The following is a 19,359-nucleotide window of genomic DNA, read 5'->3' as shown; positions in this document are numbered from 1 at the left end:
AGCCAGCCGTCACTGGCGGTAAGAAGGAACTGAGGGGGTGGAGGGTCGGCAGGCCCCTATATTGGGCGCCATGGAAGCATCACTCTAGGGGGCGCCCAGGCCGACCCTACGGATGCTGCTAAGGGAAAATCTTCCGGCTGGCGTGCGCGCGGTGTGCACACACCTGCTTGGAATGGACATGAACAATCACTCGAAGAATTTTGGATTTTCAAAGCTGTATATTTTGGGTATTTCGGATATGTATTACATTAGTACAAAAAATGCATGTATTGACAAACATGAGCAATATGAATCCTTTACAGCACGAAAATGCAGTAGCCTACATTACAATGTTTACAGACACTTAAAATTTTCTTTTTACTATGGAAATTGTCAGTTTTAGAGCCAGCTGTGTGCAGGGGATGGGGGACAGATGCTAGGCCCTGAGGGCTAGAACCAGGACAGCTGTGTGCTAGGGGGAGGGGGCAGGAGCCAGCTGTGCAGGGGAGGTGGGGGACAGATGCTGGGCACTGAGAGCCTAGAGCCAGCTGTGTGCTGGAAGGAGGGGGCAAAAGGCAGCTGTGTGTAGGGGAGGTGAGCAGTGGAGAGGTGCTATGGATGCTGCGAGAACAGGCGTGAGTGTTGTCCGCTCTGCAGCGTGGCGAGGGAGCCTGGTGCCCCGCTGCCAAGTGCCCTATCTGCCCAAGGGAAGCTTGGTGGTGGTTTTGCTGAGCTAAGGTCTGTGTGAGGAGGGGAGAAGTTGGTGGCGAGTCTCAACAGAAGCCAGCCTCTGCCTTGCACCCTGGGGAGGAGTCAGGTGTCTCCAGGCAGAAATCTGGGAGGTCATATGCCCCACCCATGCATTACCTCTGCCCTATGCTATGGGGAGTAGTCAGGTGTCTACAGGAGGAAATCTTAGAGGTGTGGCCCTGCATGCCCCACCCACCCTCTGATCAGCGATTCTGGAAATGAAGTCATTTCGGGGAAAAATATGGCAATTTCTGGAAAACACTGCTTCTTCATATGAGAGAGAGAGAATGATGGGCTTTTTTCTCCATTAACTCAAATCACTCAGACATTTTAATTTTAAAATATTTAACTCCTTGTAACAGTTTTACATTTCTTTTATAATAGGACAAAAAGTACACCCTATTTGCATAGTGCACTTTGCTTTAAATTAGCAGAGCTACATGAAGGGTTTCATTTAGTGAACAGAACTGTAATTTTTTACTTTCCATCCAAGAAAACAATGTAACAATTTTAATAAAGACAGTGGTTCACTAATAAAGTCACCAAACAAGTCTCGAAGGCCAGGTTCAGAAGCATACTTATTTTAAATCTTTGTTTGCTCAGTGTTATTTATAGGATACCCTCAGAATAAAGAAAGCAGTAGGACATCATGGGAAATATAGCACTAGCACATGCCTTTACAAACAAGATGAATGTCAGGTTATAATGTCCAACTTAGTTTATAAATATCTACATAATGGATATACCAGGGTATTAGTACTGCAATTAACATTAGCTAGTGGATATTTTTATCATCTCTTCTGATTACTAGATTGAGGTCAAGATGTTTACTATTGTTAGTGCTAGCCTAGGTGGATGCACTCAGACTATACATTCTGTTCTGTCTGCTAAGAGGTAGTTAAACATAAATTAGTTCTTTGATTTTACAGAAGCCATGAGCCACATTCTTTATAATCCTAAAACTACATATTATAGTCCAGTTTAAAGAAAATTAGAATACAGAATCCTTTTATTGCAGATGTGTTTTTATCTTTGATGTACAGTTCTAGTTGCAAACAATCCACATTTTAGCAGCAAACAATTAAGATCCTTCTCTAACATTTCACAATACATTAATTTTCAAATCTGTATTTTTCTATTAAAGCAGCTTACATTAGATTATAAATCAACTGAACACTAAAGCAGTAATTCCAAACATGTTCAATCAAAATAAAATACCTATTCAGTATTAAAACAATTAGCATAGATGAAATTAAATCATAATACAAGTAAAAATGTAAACATGTTAAGCTAACATCTAAGATACAGTTGCAAAAATTAGCTCCACCTACATACAAAAACCACATAAAATAGTTCTGTACAGTACAAGAGATTACTACCGTATTAATCTTCTCATAGCCAGTGGTTCAAGCATCACAGTAAAGAAACACTTTTACTAAATTTCTACAAAATGAAAGGTTGTGCCATCATTGACATCTAAATTGTAGTTCACAGTATATAGGGCTTGTGGACTATTTCCAGCACCCGTCCTCAAGGTCTCAACCACACAATTTTTAAAAATTGCATTAACATAAAATTGTACCAGGTTGTTCTTTAACTCTAGATTGGGATGAACTGATTAATTTTTAAGGCCTGGTCTACACCTTGCTATGTCACACAGGGCTATGAAAAATCTTAAGCCCTGAGCACCGTAATTAGGTTGACCTAATCCCCTGGTGTAGACATGGCTAGGTGGACGGATGAATTCTTCTGTTGACCTAGGGTACTGCCTCTCGGAGAGGTGGATTACCTACAATGATGGAAAACCCCCTTCTGTTGATGTAGGAAGTGTCTACGCTATCGTGCTGCAGCTGTGTCATAGCGTAGACATAGCCTAAGCATGAAGCTAAAGGTCCTGAAAAAAAATACTTAGTGCTGAGACAATACAAATATGATTAAGTGACAAATGAGATGCATAAAACTCACCCATTTCTCTTTTCATTGTGCTACATTCAAAATGTTTTGGCAATACATTAAAACACAAAGGTTCAAGTGTTTTCAAATGAGTTGTAATAGGCACCCTGATAGATGGCACCCCTGCTTGAGTGCCCAAAAATACAGGATAATGAATTTCAATGACTGTGGATAAGCTGCATGCCTGGTGCTGTCTAGTAAACCTAGTCACAGAAATAAATGTGTGAATTTGTATTAGCTAAAAAATTTCCCCTTTTGTGGACCTTTATTTATTTCATGTTGCTTTACTGTTCAGTTATGGATGCTAATCAAATAAGACTTGGGTTTTTTTAATGCTTTCTGCACTGCTTACCTTTAGTTCAAGTCATGAAATAAAAGCAAATATCATTACAATGTATTATGAGTCTCATAACTGACAAGATAAATGAACTGGCATAGTCTTCTGAGTACCAGGAAGTGCCAATTAAGAGAATTCCACTATATTCATTCAGGTATCAGACAACTTAAGTAATACTATCCCTCTGCTACATGCTTTATTCCTCAACAAACAACTTGGAAGATAGAGGTAAACAAGAAAGCAGATTACAATTTTTCCAACCCAGAATACTACTGTTATAAAAGCTTCAGCATGGATTTTGTACCATATATTCACATCTTGGGAAATAAACTGACAAAAAATCTTAAAAAGTACCTTACCAAACTTCAGTAAAATGCTGAAATTAAAAATACAATATAATTGCATTTTTAAAGGACCATTGGAGCGTTTGAGGTGTTGAACAACATGTTAAAACCAAAAAGCAATAAAAGTAAACAAACATTCATGTTACAATTCTAACCAATCAAGACATTTAAGTGAAACTCAGAAAAAGCAAGGGGGAAGAAAGAGGAAGGTCAAATTTCTAGCAAGTGTATGTATGATAAAGAGAAATTTGCAGCTTTTTCGGTATTGGTAACCAAGTATGTAACCATCCATAATATAGAACAGGGGTCGGCAACCTTTCAGAAATGGTGTGCCGAGTCTTCATTTATTCACTCTAATTTAAGGTTTCGCGTGCCAGTAATACCTTCTAAAAATGTTAAAATGTCCCTTTCTATAAGTCTATAATATATAACTAAACTATTGTTGTATGTAAAGTAAATAAGGTTTTAAAAATGTTTAAGAAGCTTCATTTAAAATTAAATTAAAATGCAGAGCCCCCCGGACCAGTGGCCAGGACCCGGGCAGTGAGAGTGCCACTGAAAATCAGTTCACGTGCCGCCTTTGGCACACGTGCCAGAGGTTGCCTACCCCTGATGTAGAAGAACAAATAAACATTTCCTCTCCATATCTAGATTTTTAACTATAGTAATGTTGCAAAAACTTTGTTTCAGGTGTATTACTGAAATGTTTGTTCTCTTTTATGGACAAAACTTAATAAGTAAGCCCCCCAAAACATTGTTTAAAGTTATTTTCCGTCCCCTCCCCTCTGTTCTCCTGCACCAAAAAGTTTTGTTTACAACTTTATTCCCTGGAAATAGCTTTATTTCTAAGGTCAAAGTGTGCCATCAAAATGAAGAAAAAAAAGCACCTGGAATGAAGATACTGGATTTGGGACATTGGGCACACATGGCAGGACTTGACTCCTTAAAGAGACTATAAATTCCTCATATGGGGAAGAGGGAGAAACAACTTTGGGCATGCTTGGGGCACAGTCAAAGACCTGAAAACTTATGAGGAAAATGTGACTAAAGCCAACTGATGGTGAAATAAATACCTATGCATTTTTTAAAGAATCTCTCCATCTGTCTTCCTTTTTCCACCCCACTTCTGTGATAAGCAGGTCATTCTGACCCACCATTGAGTCCTTGATAACAAGGAGAGTCTGCCTCTCTAAGAATGAGGAAAAATCTCTGTTTGGTAAAAATAGTCTGAATAGGAGTAATGAGATTGCATAGTTGTTATTACTGAAACCTGATGGGAGGATTCACAGATTGGAAAGTTAGGGCAGGTCTACACTACTGGGTGAAGTTGACTTAAGTTACGCAACTCCAGCTACATGAATAACGTAGCTGGAGTCGACGTAGCTTAGGTCAACTTATTGCGCTGTCTACACTAGACCCGCTAAATCGACCCCTGGTGGATCGATTGCCACAGCGTCAATCCACGGTAAGTGTAGACATACCCTTAGTTACTGGCTAAATCTATATTGGAAAGATGATGAGGGTTGGTGCTGTACACCAAAGACAACATTCCCTGTTTTAGAATTGACAACATGGAAGCAGAGGCTCTTGAATGTTTTCACTCATCAATGTTTTCACTCATAAAGCACAAGCTTAAATAATCATGAGGGAAGCTACAGGCCAAATCAGACTAGAAAACAGGATGTAAGCATTTACAACCTGAAGAGAAAAAAAATGACCTTACCATGGGGGATTACAGCCTGGGGGAATAAATCCTGGAGGACTCATCCTGCCAGTACTAAAGTGACCTTGGAGTTTACCAATTAGATGCTAATTTCTTTAAAAAAATATTGGACCTTATTCTGACAGATAAAGATGAATTGATCACTGAAATAAAAAGCAGTGTTTGCCTAAGTGCAAATGAACAAAATTGATTAAGAAGAAGAATGTCAAAAGTAATGTGAAAAAAATACTAAATAGTTTACGAACACTTTACTAGATGCCCAAATTGCTACAATTCCTCAGTCTCTCTTTCTCTCTCTCACACACACACACACACACACACACACACACACACAGTTTACTTAATTAAAAAAACCTGATTAAAAGGGGGATGTGAAAGTAGCAATAAAAAAGTCAATATATAATAGAAAGGAAATAGAAGTTGATGGCTATAAATATAAGTTAAATTGCAGGCAATTGACAAGACAAGCTAAAAGTATGAATAAAAAAAATCTAGGGCAATAGACTTAAGGGCAATGAAAATAATTTTTTAAAAAAATTCTGACAGTACGAGCCAGAAAAAAATCTCGTAGATCTCGGACTGAGCTGGCAGAGTTGTTCAAAAACTTCTTAATGTATAAATTGAGCACATCTGATATGGAGACACTGAAACAAACCTTGGAATTACTTTTTAGAGCATGACCATGCTTTAAGGGTAGCACAGAAATTTCAGATACTGCATGTAGTGTGGAGAAGGACAAAGGTTTAAACATCTTGGAGACGTTCCCTTCTACAACACACACACACACACACACACACACTACCCTTTATACTTTGCTAGAGAAATTCTTTAGATCTTGACAGTGACAAGCAGGGCTGAGATTGCAATACAAAGTATGGGCTTAGAATTATATATATTAAAAATAGTTGTAATGGCCCAGTTCTTATCAAAGACTCAGGTCACTGATAAATGTCAAATACTAGTAAACTTTATATGTTGGTCACTTTTATAAACTAAATGTTACACCTGTGACTGCAACCATGATCTAGGGTCTAGTATTTTTTTGATGGATTTCTGTCTAGGAGCTGGCACTGATTTGGTTTCAGATTCTGTCTCAGTAACTGAAGAGAGAGGATTTTCACTGTCAATTGAGCTGCTTTTCCTGCAAGGAACCAGTTTGCGAGGAGCAGCAATGGGCCTCTGCAACTGATGCATCATGGAAGATAATTTGGCATCAAAAGAAGAAGAGGTCCTACGTGCAATGGCAGGCTTCTTCCACAAGTTTTCCTTGTCCAACTGATCTGTGCTCATCTGAGTTTTTGAGCTGTATGGTAGCTTATCAGACGGTGGAAGTGGAGCTCTTCTTTTCTTTCCTTTGCCATCATTAGGACTTACTATCTCACTATTTGCATCTGGAAACACAATATTTTTCTGGACAAGCATCTGGTGAGAACCATCAAATAATGGGGCCCATACAGAAGGTACAGACTCCTTCTGTTGGCCAATCAGGAACTCTCCATCAGTCTCCTCAATTTTCCTTTGTATGATATCTGTTAAACCTTCATGTTTCACTGGAGAATCAATACCTACAATTTTAGAAGAAATTAGATGAACTCTGATTAAAATGGTTCCTAAATATTTTACTCACCCTGAGTGTGGTTATTAATTGATTGAATACAAAACTGTGCAAAGTATGTGCCCCAAATCTTAGACTAGCATTAAGACCTACAACAGTCTAGAAATGGAAAAGATTATCATGTTTACAGAAAAAGGTCTAGAAGCTTTTCACGGTTTCTAGGACTCATGCGCTTAGTAGGCTGTGGTCACAGTTTAATTTTTATTTATTTTTGTGGAAAAATAAAAAATGCAATGCATTACTAGAAATAGATCTAGCTATAATAATGTTCTTGTACACTACTTGAAACATTTCATTTCAGCAAAGGTGTACAGAATCTATGCACAAAGATCAATGCAAAAAAACCTAAATCTCACATATTTAAGTGTGCAAAAGTCAAAACTATTAAATATTCTTGTGCTACCCCCCTCCTTACCCCGAAAGGACACTTTTACACTCAAGGTTTTTTCTTCAGTAAATTCTTGAAGATAGCTCAGTCCAATTCCTTCTCCCCCCGTAATGTAATTTACAGTGCATCAGCCAGAATATATGCATAGTTTGTTGATTTCCCTGTTTGTAGATCAGTATCACTTGTGCTACCTCTGTCTCTAAAACATCAATAAGAGCATAAAGATATCACAGTGTGACACTGCACCCCATATTCTTCATAGTGATATTATTTTGCTATGATTATGGCATAATTATGATGCATTTTGTACAAGACAGGACATGTAAGGTGTCATTGGAAAAGTTATGATTTGCTGAATAGGATTATCCTATTTGTATACATGCATCATTTTTGTATCTGAAGTTATGAATATTGATTATGTATCTGTATGTCACATGTAGTCCCACCTGGGTGACACTCACTAGGCAAGATGCTTCCATCTAAATACCTGGTTGTGAAGAGCCCATTCAGGGTAATGGGCAATTAGGAAGAACAATAGGCCTTAGGAGAAACTTATCTCTCACCCAGTGAGCCTTCCTGTGAACGTTTCGGCCAATATGTAAGTAATGGCTGCTATGACTCTGCAAGGGCATGTGACCAGCTCACAAGACTCTGGACTCCATTTTGGGGGCCTGTATTTTTCCCACAAACTGGGCTGGGAACTCTTTTTGAACCAAAGGGTTCCAGCCATATGCTAAAGCTATGTAAGTCAGGGAGCGACATCATCTGTTGTTCTTCACTCCCCCACAACTCAACATCTGAGAGAAGCTCCGAAAGAAAAGGACTTGGAATGGGGTCGGGGATCCCAAGCTGCAAAGCAAATGCAGCTTGTTCCTTAAGAATCTGCAAGCCTGCTTATATCATCAGCCAGTCAGCCAGGGTGAGAATTTGCTAATTCATATCCTATCTTTCTAGTATCTTAGGCTCAGTTTGCAGTTTTGTTTATTTACTAGGTAATCTGCTTTGATCTGTTTGCTATCACTTATAATCACATAAAATCTATCTTTTTGTAGTTAATAAACGCGTTTCTATTTTAATCTAAACCAGTGTGCCTTTTGTGTGAAGTGTCTGGGGAAAAATCTCAGCTTGGTTACCACAAGTGTGCATATTCCTCTCCACATTGAGGGAGGGGCAGACATATTAATGAGTTTACACTGTACAGATCCCTGTGCAGTGCAAGACGATATAATTTTGGGTTTATACTCCCGGGGTGGGGGAGGGGAGCACGGTGTGTGCCTGGGGAGGTGGCTGGAGTCTGCTGTTTGTACTTGGGTGGCTTAGGTAAAGCACTCTCAGGTAGCTCAGTTTGGGTGTGTAGCACCACCTGCTGTTGTGTTGGGTGATAACAGGGCCTGGGTGAGGCTGGCTGTCCCCCCAACCCGGGAAGCAGTGTGGGCAGGGCCAGTACAACTGAACGGTCAGAGGGGTGCAAAGGTTTCTCACGGCTCCCAGACTGCACCCCAGGGTGACAACCCATCACACACAGATCCTACATAAATAACTTTAACAAATTCTTAGCATCTAGATTATGGATTTGTATTTATTTATGAATGCCATAATTGGTCAGGAAACACTTAAAATTCCTCAGTGATGTCTCTAAATATCTGCAGCACCATGCTACAAAACTTAATATATACCCTCATATGTCTTATGTGATTTAGTGTTTTTCTGCTCTGCATTCATAGTTCAAATATGACTTTTTAGACTGTTAAATTAATGCACGGATGCATTATTACTCAATGACCCACATGTCAATTTGAGCATTTTTGCAATTCAGACAGGAGATCAAGCAGCAGGCAATCAGACATTTAAACTTATCCCTATAAAATATTTTTCAGCCAATACCACATCAGATCCATTAAAATAGAGTGACCTACTTCTAGTCTATAAAAACTATTTATATAACATATTTTATTAAAATAATCCCTCTGCATTGTATTTCACTATGCAAAAATTGATGTCTGAACATTGGTACAGGTCAAATACATTTTAGAGAGATTTTTTACAAGTCTATTTTTCAAGGTTGTTGCCAGCAACCACACAATAAGTTCTAAGTAGATCTTATATAACTTGGAAAAAACAGGTAATTGAATGCAACTAGTTAAAGGCATGATTGGTCTGTAATCTGGACTATTTAAAACCATTACATTTTAATCCTCTGGATTTTGAACTATTTCTATGGTGAGTGTTTATTTCTAGCGACAGCTTTTTTGTCTAAATGTTTTCAGGGCTCCTTAATTACAGCTCATATTGAATTTTTTTGTTGTTCAAGGTATGAAAATGTGTTCAATATTTTTGTCCTCTTTATTCATTTAATATGAACTCCTTGGTGTGCAATTATGGTGCTCCATTATATTATCTGAATTGCCTTTGAAAAATTCAGCATTTTAACACCAAACAGCAGAAGCTATTTGAATAGAGACAACATTGTTTCTGTTACCCTGCAGCTTGAAAAGACAAATCCCACTTACTCATATCATGGTAGACTGAGGTTGCCTCTTTTGTCAAGAACAAAGGTGGTTTCCGTGGTGACATAATCTCAATTTTCATAAATTCTTCACAACAATGTTTCCACTGGCCTGAGAGGGAAGAGAACAATGATTAGAACTTAAACACTCCACCTTTTAAAGCGTTTGAAGTCATTAGGTTGCATTTGTGAACTACCTATAACAGGCAAATCTGGACAGTATCTATATTTAATGTTGCAACAGTCCTCACTAGATACTGTATTTTCAACTGAAATTTCATCGTAACCCTTAACACAAAGATTATAAACAGATATTAAGCTAAGAGCTCCAATTTAATCAACCCAGCAGTACTATCAGATAGCAAGGCTAAAACCCCATAATTCACACAAAAATCCTCAAAAACAAGCCTATAAGTGTTTACATGTCTTCAAATATCAGATAAAAGGTAAGAGTTTAAAGCAAGGAAGCTTCATGCAAGTTATTCATCTGAAAGTACAAGAATCCAGTATACAGCAAACCTACTGTTATACCATGGTTATACTTGGCAGTTTTGACTTTAATAATTTTCTTGGCTATCAGAGCACGAAAAGCCTCTTAGCAGTTAACCAAAGCCAAGGAAACCTCTGTTTCTATTAATAGATTTTGACCTTAAGGAAAATAGGCCCTGCCAGTAAAATTGCTTTTTACAAACTAATCTCTCACTCCCATTTCTTTTCTGACCACGTTAGTTTTAAGAGAATTTTAGAACCACCAAGGAACAACAGGCATTTGAATGCCAAGTGACCTAGTTTTTCCCATACTACAAGAAATTGTCTCAGAAAATCCACTGGTATTCTAATGTTATCTATAATGTGGGGGAAAAGTAGTCCTTTCACCCCTCCCCATCTAACATAAGGAGGATATTCTAGTTTTTACATTGTGTTTTTTCTAATTGATAGAATATCTTATTGTAATCAAGACAGAGCTATAAGAGAAGAAATACAAACTACAGAACAATACCCAATTTCTAAAACCCCAGTTCTTCGATTTTATTGATGTGGTTCCCAATTCAATACTGATACTCTGTATCCACCTGGCTCAGTTTCCCCATGAACTGATGAAGAATATGATTTTCAGACTCCAGCTAATTTTTTTTATTTTTATTTTTTACTTAGTCCATCAAATGGTATCTATTCTTTATATACTTAGGCATTTAACTTGCTACATTTAAAGGTGTAGTAGTGGGAAGACTATGGGCAATTTTATACTAGAAGCACTACAGCATCGGTGCAGCTGTGCCACTGTAGCACGTCTGGTGAAGACGCTCTATGCTGATGGGAGAACGCTCTTCCATCGGCATAATTACTCCACCTCCACGAGAGGCGGAAGCTACATCAGCAGGAGATCGTCTCCCACCAACATAGCACCTGTGTGGAGCGCTTAGGTCGCTATAACTTGCGTCGCTCAGGGGAGGTGTCTTGACTTATGCGTAGACCTGCCTTAAGATTAACCAATCCCTCTGCACTCTTCATCTTGTTAATATTTGGAGTTAAGTTTAAACAAGCAACACAATATACTACTTAAAGAGACTAAAAAGGCAAGTGAGATTTCACTGTCCTACACCTAGAGAGCATATATTTTATCTAGAGTAAGAACAGTGAAGTCACACAGTTTAGCCAATGTCAGTAAGTGAGCTTCCTCTAGAAATCTAAAAGTGAACACACTGAAACATTTCACCACTGGAAAAACAAGACTAGGGAACAAGGCACCAATTATCTCATTTGTCTCTTGAGCAGTAAAGCCCCACCTACTTTTTTATTAGCCCTAAGCAAACAGTCATGTGCCAGGTGGGGGCGGGAAATGCCAGGTATAAAACCTTATGGTCAGGAGGGGTACCAAAACAGAGGAGGTACCACTGGAGTCAAATCATCCCTGACTGCTTAGTTCTATAAGACTGACAACTCCTTCACCCAGAGTGCTATCTGAGCAAAAGCTGAATCATGGGTGCCATAATCCTACATAGTTGGGCCTAAGTCATTATGTACCTTTTCTCTCTGCAATAGTTAATCCAATTTTGATCCAAAACAAGTTTTCAATAAATTTCAAAGGCCAACCATCAGCTCAGCATCCTCAGGTTCCCTCTAATGCTTCATACCCAAACGTTTCTATTTTTCTCAAATGATGTCAGAATTCTATAAAATAAGTAACTATATTTTACTACTACAGATGAGGGAAGAATGGTGAGACTCCAGCAGGCCTTTGAAAGATAACCTAGTTAAACTGCTAAACAGACCAATCTCTTCTGAAACATACACACAGAAAACACAAGAAGTCTACGTCTATTTTGATTTCCTGAGAAAATTCAGACTGGATGTTTCTGGGCTTATTGGCATTTATAGGATGATTTAAAAATCATAGCGCCCTGAGGAGTTGACTATGGTTCAGTAAAATACCTCTATTTTTCAGTGGCAGAGAACACACTACCTACTGTGTTCATGGAGAACATTTTTGTTCTCATTACAGGTGACAGATTATGTAATTTCAGTTCAGATTGTTCAACATTTCTTTTGATGTTACATAGCTACACCACTAAAAGGACATGTTGCCAAAACTGCATACTTACTAAGATCATAGAAATGCTGCCAGAAAGCTTCCATCCACTTATGAAGTTCTTCCCTGCTGTCAGCTGCAAAAAGTTGAGTCACAGCCTCTCCATCCACAGGGTTGATAACAGTAAAGTTATTAATTCTTTTCTCGGTGCCCTTATCCACAGCACGGATTCTGGTTTCCTATGAGTCACAATATTGAGACTCTGGTAATCAGTTATTGTTCCACCCAATCATAAATCTTCAGTTCATCACAGGCAGATACAAATTAGGGTATTTATCCAGTGTAGGTTTAGTTTGTTTGGTGGTGGGGTTTTTGGGGGGGGTTTTTGGGGGGGGGGTGGAGGGAGGACTTATGAAAAGGTAAACAGAATAACTGACAATACAAATTAATTTTTTACATAATTATTAAAAGAAAAGGTAACCGATATAAAAGATAAGACAATAAAGCTGAGTTGATGCAGTATATGTTAAGAGATACACCAAGGAAACATATTATAAGTTATTTGTTCCCTAAACAGTTCATCCTGCTGTGGCTCACCCTTCCTCAGTACAGTTCAGTTGATAACTTAATAGAGACAGTAAGTTATTGTGTTTCTCAATTATTATTCTGGTCATATTTCTATAGATGGTATTTAGTTTTCGGACAACAACAATGGAAGACGTTTCTTTTGGCTGCAGTTGTGCATTCTCAACTGGAACTATTTTAGTTTAGTTTCAGAAAATCAAGGCATTTGTCAAATACCATAGCTACAGGAATTTGGAAAAGGAAACTATCCAGTCCAAGTTGAAAGGGACATTTATAGAAAGTTACTCACACAGATCTAATGGAACAAATTTCCAATATTCAAAAATTCAAACTTCTGAGTACTATAAGTCTTACATTTTGCCCTCATGCCAAAAATCCATCTGCTCCTTTAAATGAAATATTTGAGTATGTAACAGTCGTATTTAGTGAGTTCTGGCTAGATCCAATTAAAATACTATTGTCCCATAGCATAAACTAAAACAAGGTTCTAGCCAACAGTATAGAAAGGACTTTGCTGTTTTAATAGTGTTCTTGAACTATGCTGCAGCACTACTCAGCCCAAGGTTTTGCACTGTTCAGGGACATGGTTAAAACAGTTTCAAAATCTAGACTGGACCTAAATGGTATTTTAATCATATGTGGGTTCCCTGATATGATGTTACTACAGTGCAAAATAGCACTTGTTGCAATCTGATTAAAAATAGAGGTTAGGTCATCATAAGTATTTTTTCTAATGTAAGATACCAAAATATTTTAAGAGACTAAAAAACTTGTAAGGTGCAGAGTAAAATATTCTAACACACACTTTGACAATAATGCGGCTTTGCAGTACCCACACTCATTCCATGAAATAAAATATAGCCATTAACCATACTTCATTTACAAGCAAAAATCTAGATTACACTGAAATGAGACATTGCTTTCTCCTTTAAACTTCTTTCACTTCAAACTGATTGAACTCCCCTCCCTGCAACCCATTTCAAACTAATGTTAAACACCAGTTACAGATTTCAAATGTAGAACTATAGAAATTAAGTTATATATTTTGTCCTATGGGAATAATCCTAGTGCTGATAGTCTGAAAAACAAAGATTGTTCTGTAGAACATTCCCCAGATTTTTAAATGCATTACTGAGGTAACCATTTGAAATACTAACACAGCTGTTTGCAGCATATCTGATGGATTTGCTCATTTAAATTCTTCTGTCTAAAAATAGGAGATGAAGTAATTCATCCATAAGTGTTGAACATCCCATTAACTCAGGTAACCATAGATACTGGCAAAAAATTAAATAAAACAGATTAACATTTGACAGGTAAGAACTTCAAGCATACCCTATACAAGTTTATTATATGATGTTTGCTGCAAGGTTTATTCCACAAATATGTTGTTATTCTAAGGAGATAAATTCTCAAGCAACAATCTATACCTCACACTTGAGTATTTAAGTAGTGATACAAGATGCCATTAGAGTAACGAGCTGATCAGTTTACCTACCAGTGATGCATTACACTACATGCACATCTTCACCAAAAAAAGATACAAAAATGTACTATACGGCACCATGTTATAATACAATAGCGTTCCTACCTTTCACAATGTTAAAATTATTGAACAAATTATGCTACAGCCCTTGTAAAGGCCAGGACCATCATGCTGGTTGAGTTCAGTGTTTCATGTGTAGGAAGTCCTGAGGAGTTGGTATTGCTCCTGTTGGGGACAGTTTTGTGCTCCAAGTATGCATGATGCATTCTTGAAGGGGTGGAGAAATGTAAGGAAGAGAAACGGAAATTCCATGACATTGTATGATAAAGCTTAGAACTTCCCTTTCTCACTGTCCCAAAACCAAAGTTCCTTTGCCCGGCAGTACCCCTCTCCCAGGAAATGTCCATATGTGAAGGGTTGTTATAAAAGGGAGGGCCTTCCATTAAAGGAGCAATGCCACTCCTCTCCAAAGTCAATAGTGAAAAAACTGAAGGACAATGAAGGTTAGCTCAGAAGGTCCATTTCAAAACACAAGAACTAATTAAGTTTCTGAAGTCAAGACAAATGCTAAATAGTCTAGAAACTTTGTATACTCTAAGATTAAACACAATTTATCATTTATGACACACAGTTCATTTTTATTCAAGTTTTAATCCAGAAACAGATAAAGATAGCTTTAAAATCAACTGTTTTTATCTGTCATGTCAAAAATAATCTACAATTTCCCCTAGTTTTGTTTCAGGTTGGCAGAGAATTATGATTAGACTTAGAACAATGCTCTCAAACTTGTTAATAGTGAAGATCACATTTTACAGATTAGCTCATGGATATCTCCCCTCCCTTTCATCATTCTGAACCACCTCCCTCCCATTTGTAATTACATAATATCCATGTGACAACTACAGCAAATGCCTATGCAGAATAGGAACTTTAGGAAAGCACATGATGTATTTTTAGCAATGTAGTAGCCAGAAACAAGGAGAAGGAATCAGCACCACATGACAAGCCAGCCCTCAGTGGAGTACCAATTGGCCCTGAAGCATAGTTGCAAAACCACACAATTTGAACATTTATGTTGCAAGATCCATCATGTGGGATCTGGATATGAGATCTGCTTCCCATGGTCAAATCCACAAATTCTTTCAAGCAACTGTAAAACTGAATTGATTGATACCACTTGGATTATCATAAAGATCAGAGATTTGGAAGGATTTTACTAATGTTTGCATTCCCACTGTATCTTCATGTGGGTTTTTTTGCTGCTTACCAAGGCTGTTAGCCAGGTAGCAAGACTGTAGATCTAACCACAGGGGAGATGGCCACAATCAGGACTGTGGAAGAGGAATCAGTCCCACAAAGGTGATTTAAGCTTCTTACTCCCAAGATCCCAAACTGTGGCGACGTCTGCCACAGGGATTTTATTGATCAGGTAAGAGATATTAGTCCACTTTAGGGGTCAAGAAAAGTCAAGAGGTTGTGTCCTTTTCAACACACACTATTTTTGTGACAACATATTGGTACCCCTCCCACAATCAATTTGGGTAGGGAGTCTGGCTTGAATAATCTACCCTGCCATTAATAACCCTTTCTCTGATAACTGAAGAGAATGAACTTTGCCAGGAGGGTTTTGCACTCTTCTTCCACAAACCTTTCCTTCCCCCACCCCAACTCTTGCTTTCTCAGTGAGGACTAGTTCAGAGTAAATGAAGGGGGAACAGACTGGAGGAATAAAAGATAGACAAAAAAGAAGGGTCCCCACCAGGACTAGCCATGATGCAGGAGACAGACTTAGGTGGTACAAAGAGATGGCCTTGGACTAAAAGCATCACTGAGATACATGACAACCCCAGGTCATAGGAAATACCTTTAGGTAAGAGGAAAATAGGAATGTGTTCAAGGCTGTGCCGATGGGCTGGAGGCACGTCACTAAAAATGTGAGGACAGGTGTGGGGAACCAGCAGGAGAGCAGTCATAGGATGCACTGGGGAAGAGGGTCCAGCAGGAGAAACAGAGTTAGTTGATGCCATCGTTCCGGCTTTTACATTTTAGAAGTTTCAGTTGAGCTGGGCCTGCAGAGCCTGAACAATCAGTAGTGTGGAAGGAAGCAGAGCTGGTGTGCATGAGATGAGGGAGTGAACTGGGCAAATCTGCTTTCATCGGGCCAGTGGTAGGGTCCCCTCATGTGCATGTTGAACTGAAAGGGGGGGGGGGAAGCCACAGAGAAGAAAGAATGGATCAGATTCCTAGTAAGACCTAGAAGAGAAAGGGCCTGCCAACTGGCTGGAAGGACAGAGATGCTGCTGTGAGGTTGCGGAGCTATTGTACTGGAAGGTGCTCCTATGCCTATAGCTCCCAGGAATTAGGCTCCAACAAAATTAATTTCCCAGAGATTTTCCTTTGTGACAACAGTCCTGAGTAGAACTCCCCAGCAGACCTGGTACTGGACACAGTATGAAAATGTGGGCACCTTTGAGCATGAGCAACTCATGACGAGCATGTCCAAGTTAGCACAATTGAAAAGCCTGGCCCCAAGGATATGTTAATTATCACGTCAAGTCAAAAGGAGACACTATCATATTTTCAAGTTATATTTTTAAAGGGTAAATCCAAAGGTCCTTACTCAGATTTGACTCCGGCAAACTTCCTTGGTTACAAGGAAAGATTGCTTCTTGCTCTAGTTGCTTATGCAACATAAAGTGCTTCAGTGGTATTTATTTGGCAACATAATAGGTTCTATGACGCCTGTTTTGCAAGTGTTGAGACATTCCTGCTCAACAATGTTTGCACTGAAGTCATTTGAAGTTGAAGTGATGACTTTCAAGTTAAGGGCTACTTCAAGTTTGGATTCAGAGGGGGAAGGGAATAGTTCTGTTGATGTGAATATTTCTATGGCTAGTTTCTTGTAAGGCTATGTCAAGTTCATTCATTTTAAAGATAAACCATCTTTGAAAGAATAAGGGTAAGAGATCACATCCAGCACTAAGAATAAAAAATGCTATGTATCTTAGCAACTAGAGGAGATTTTAGCTTGAATGTCAACTTTAGAAGTTTTCCCTAAATCTTATTTTTTAAATTGCTATTTCCATACAACAGGGAGGGGAGGTAAAAATGAGTATTGTTAGATTGATTTTTGCGCATTTAAGGATCTGATATCCAGACATTTCTAGACAAAACTCAGTATACATCTATTGGCATTAAAAAAATATTTTCAGTAGACAGTTTAAGTAGAAAGGCACTCATATGTGTTTTGAACTGTGAATTTATTTGCTTTTAATTTAACTGAAGATAGATTCCTTTTCTTCATTCTCTCTAGCAGCTTATATACAGCAACCATAAGTGTCTGACATTTTCATAAAAAAGGCCATGGATTCATGTATCGCATACATATTATCTTCGACGAGAATCTGCATCAAACATGTGGACCAATTCCTGGCAAAACCATGAAAATGGATTTTAGGTTGTAAGTGTATTTATAACTTCAGGGAGAACAATCACCTTAATAGAATGCTGTAGTTTTAAATGACAAAAAATCTCTGACTTGCAAAAAATACAAAACTAGGCTATAGACTAAAATGGTGATCTACAAAGAAAAGCTATAAGGGTTGTCTGAAAGAGTCTAAAATATTTTTGCTGCTTTTTTAATGTTATAAATTCTATTAATATATTTTCCCCTGAATGGCATTATGAACAACTGGAGGGTGGTAGAACTACGACATTAGAGAAGCCATGCAATTAAACCTGATTGAAAGAGTAAGTGACTTTTAGTCAGGTTGTTTAAATCTGTATCATGTTTTTTTTTAAAAACACCTATTTAACTCAAATACTCGAAACAGCTTTGTTAAAAATTCAACACTATTAGAAAGGGTGCCCTTTCTGTTAAGGCTTCACCTCAACAAGTTAAAATAAAATCTTACAGCTTGCCCTGGCTACAGTAATGTGCTGGTGCTGGTTAAAGTGAACATTTTAAAAACATGTTTTATGATAGATTGGACAAGGATTCAGAGTCAAGACCAACTTGTGTTGTAATACCATCTCCCAACACATTCAATTTGCTTACATAGATGTGCTCAGAATCTGCAACTAGGTCAACAGGAAAAAATGTTAACTCGCTCTATTCATCTCTATGAGGTGTTAACTGCAATCTTTCAGCACTTATGAGTATTGTACCACAAACATCCTGTGAAAGCACAGATTCACTGTAGCAATCACTGGAAAGGCCTTCTGTGGAAATAACACGGCAAATATTCTATACCTTTGATTACACCACTACCCCGATATAACACGACCCTATACATCACGAATTTGGATATAACGCGGTAAAGCAGTGCTCCGGGGGAGCAGGGCTGCGCACTCTGGTGGATCAAAGGAAGTTCGATATAATGCGGTTTCACCTATAATGCGGTAAGATTTTTTGGCTCCTGAGGACAGCATTATATCGAGATAGAGATGTATTCGGATAGAGCTATTTGTTAATTTTAAATATGATATCTTTAAATGATGGTAGAAATGGTGCCATCTTTAAAGTACTGAAGTCCTTTTGCATAGTTTGTAAGTTAACATAGGTTTTATATAAAATTTTGGATCATTATTAGCAAAAGGAGTTTATTTTAAAAAGCTAAAATATTTCTGATTAACGCTCATTATGATTAAGAGTAAGGCCAAGTAAAAGACGGTTACTCACCGATGTAACTGTTGTTCTTCGAGATGTGTTGCTCATATCCATTCCAATTAGGTGTGCGCGCGCCGCGTGCACGATCGTCGGAGAATTTTCTACCCTAGCAACACCCGGTGGGTCGGCTGTGGAGCCCCCTGGAGTGGCGCCTTCATGGCGCTGGATATATACCCCAGCCGACCCAGCGCCCCCTCAGTTCCTTCTTGCCGGCTACTCCGACAGTGGGGAAGGGGGGCGGGTTTGGAATGGATATGAGCAACACATCTCGAAGAACAGTTACAACCGTGAGTAACCGTCTTTTCTTCTTCGAGTGCTTGCTCATATCGATTCCAATTAGGTGACTCCCAAGCCTTACCTAGGTGGTGGGGTCGGAGTGAGACATTGCTGTGTGCAGAACCGCTGATCCGAATGCAGCATCGTCTCTGGATTGCTGGACCAGCGCATAGTGAGCGGCAAATGTGTGGACTGACGACCAAACTGCAGCTCTACAA

General features: G+C 38.6%; 1 protein-coding gene across 1 annotated transcript in view; it reads right to left on the bottom strand.

The window, feature by feature from the left end:
• Positions 1-6,085: 6,085 nt before the first annotated feature.
• The window catches only part of RTKN2 (rhotekin 2), a 65,985-nt gene continuing 52,711 nt past the window's right edge, over positions 6,086-19,359 (bottom strand). Inside the window, exons 10-12 of the mRNA XM_065408413.1 lie at positions 12,199-12,364; positions 9,600-9,707; positions 6,086-6,651 (exon numbers count right to left, since the gene is read on the bottom strand). Of these exons, the coding sequence (XP_065264485.1) occupies positions 6,086-6,651; positions 9,600-9,707; positions 12,199-12,364 (840 nt within the window). The remainder of the gene's footprint in view (positions 6,652-9,599; positions 9,708-12,198; positions 12,365-19,359) is intronic.

Source organism: Emys orbicularis, chromosome 7 (genome assembly GCF_028017835.1).
Source record: "Emys orbicularis isolate rEmyOrb1 chromosome 7, rEmyOrb1.hap1, whole genome shotgun sequence".
Classification (NCBI taxonomy): Eukaryota; Metazoa; Chordata; order Testudines; family Emydidae; genus Emys; species Emys orbicularis.
The sequence above is the reverse complement of the archived record's forward strand: the minus strand, read 5'-3'. Positions and strand labels throughout refer to the sequence as shown.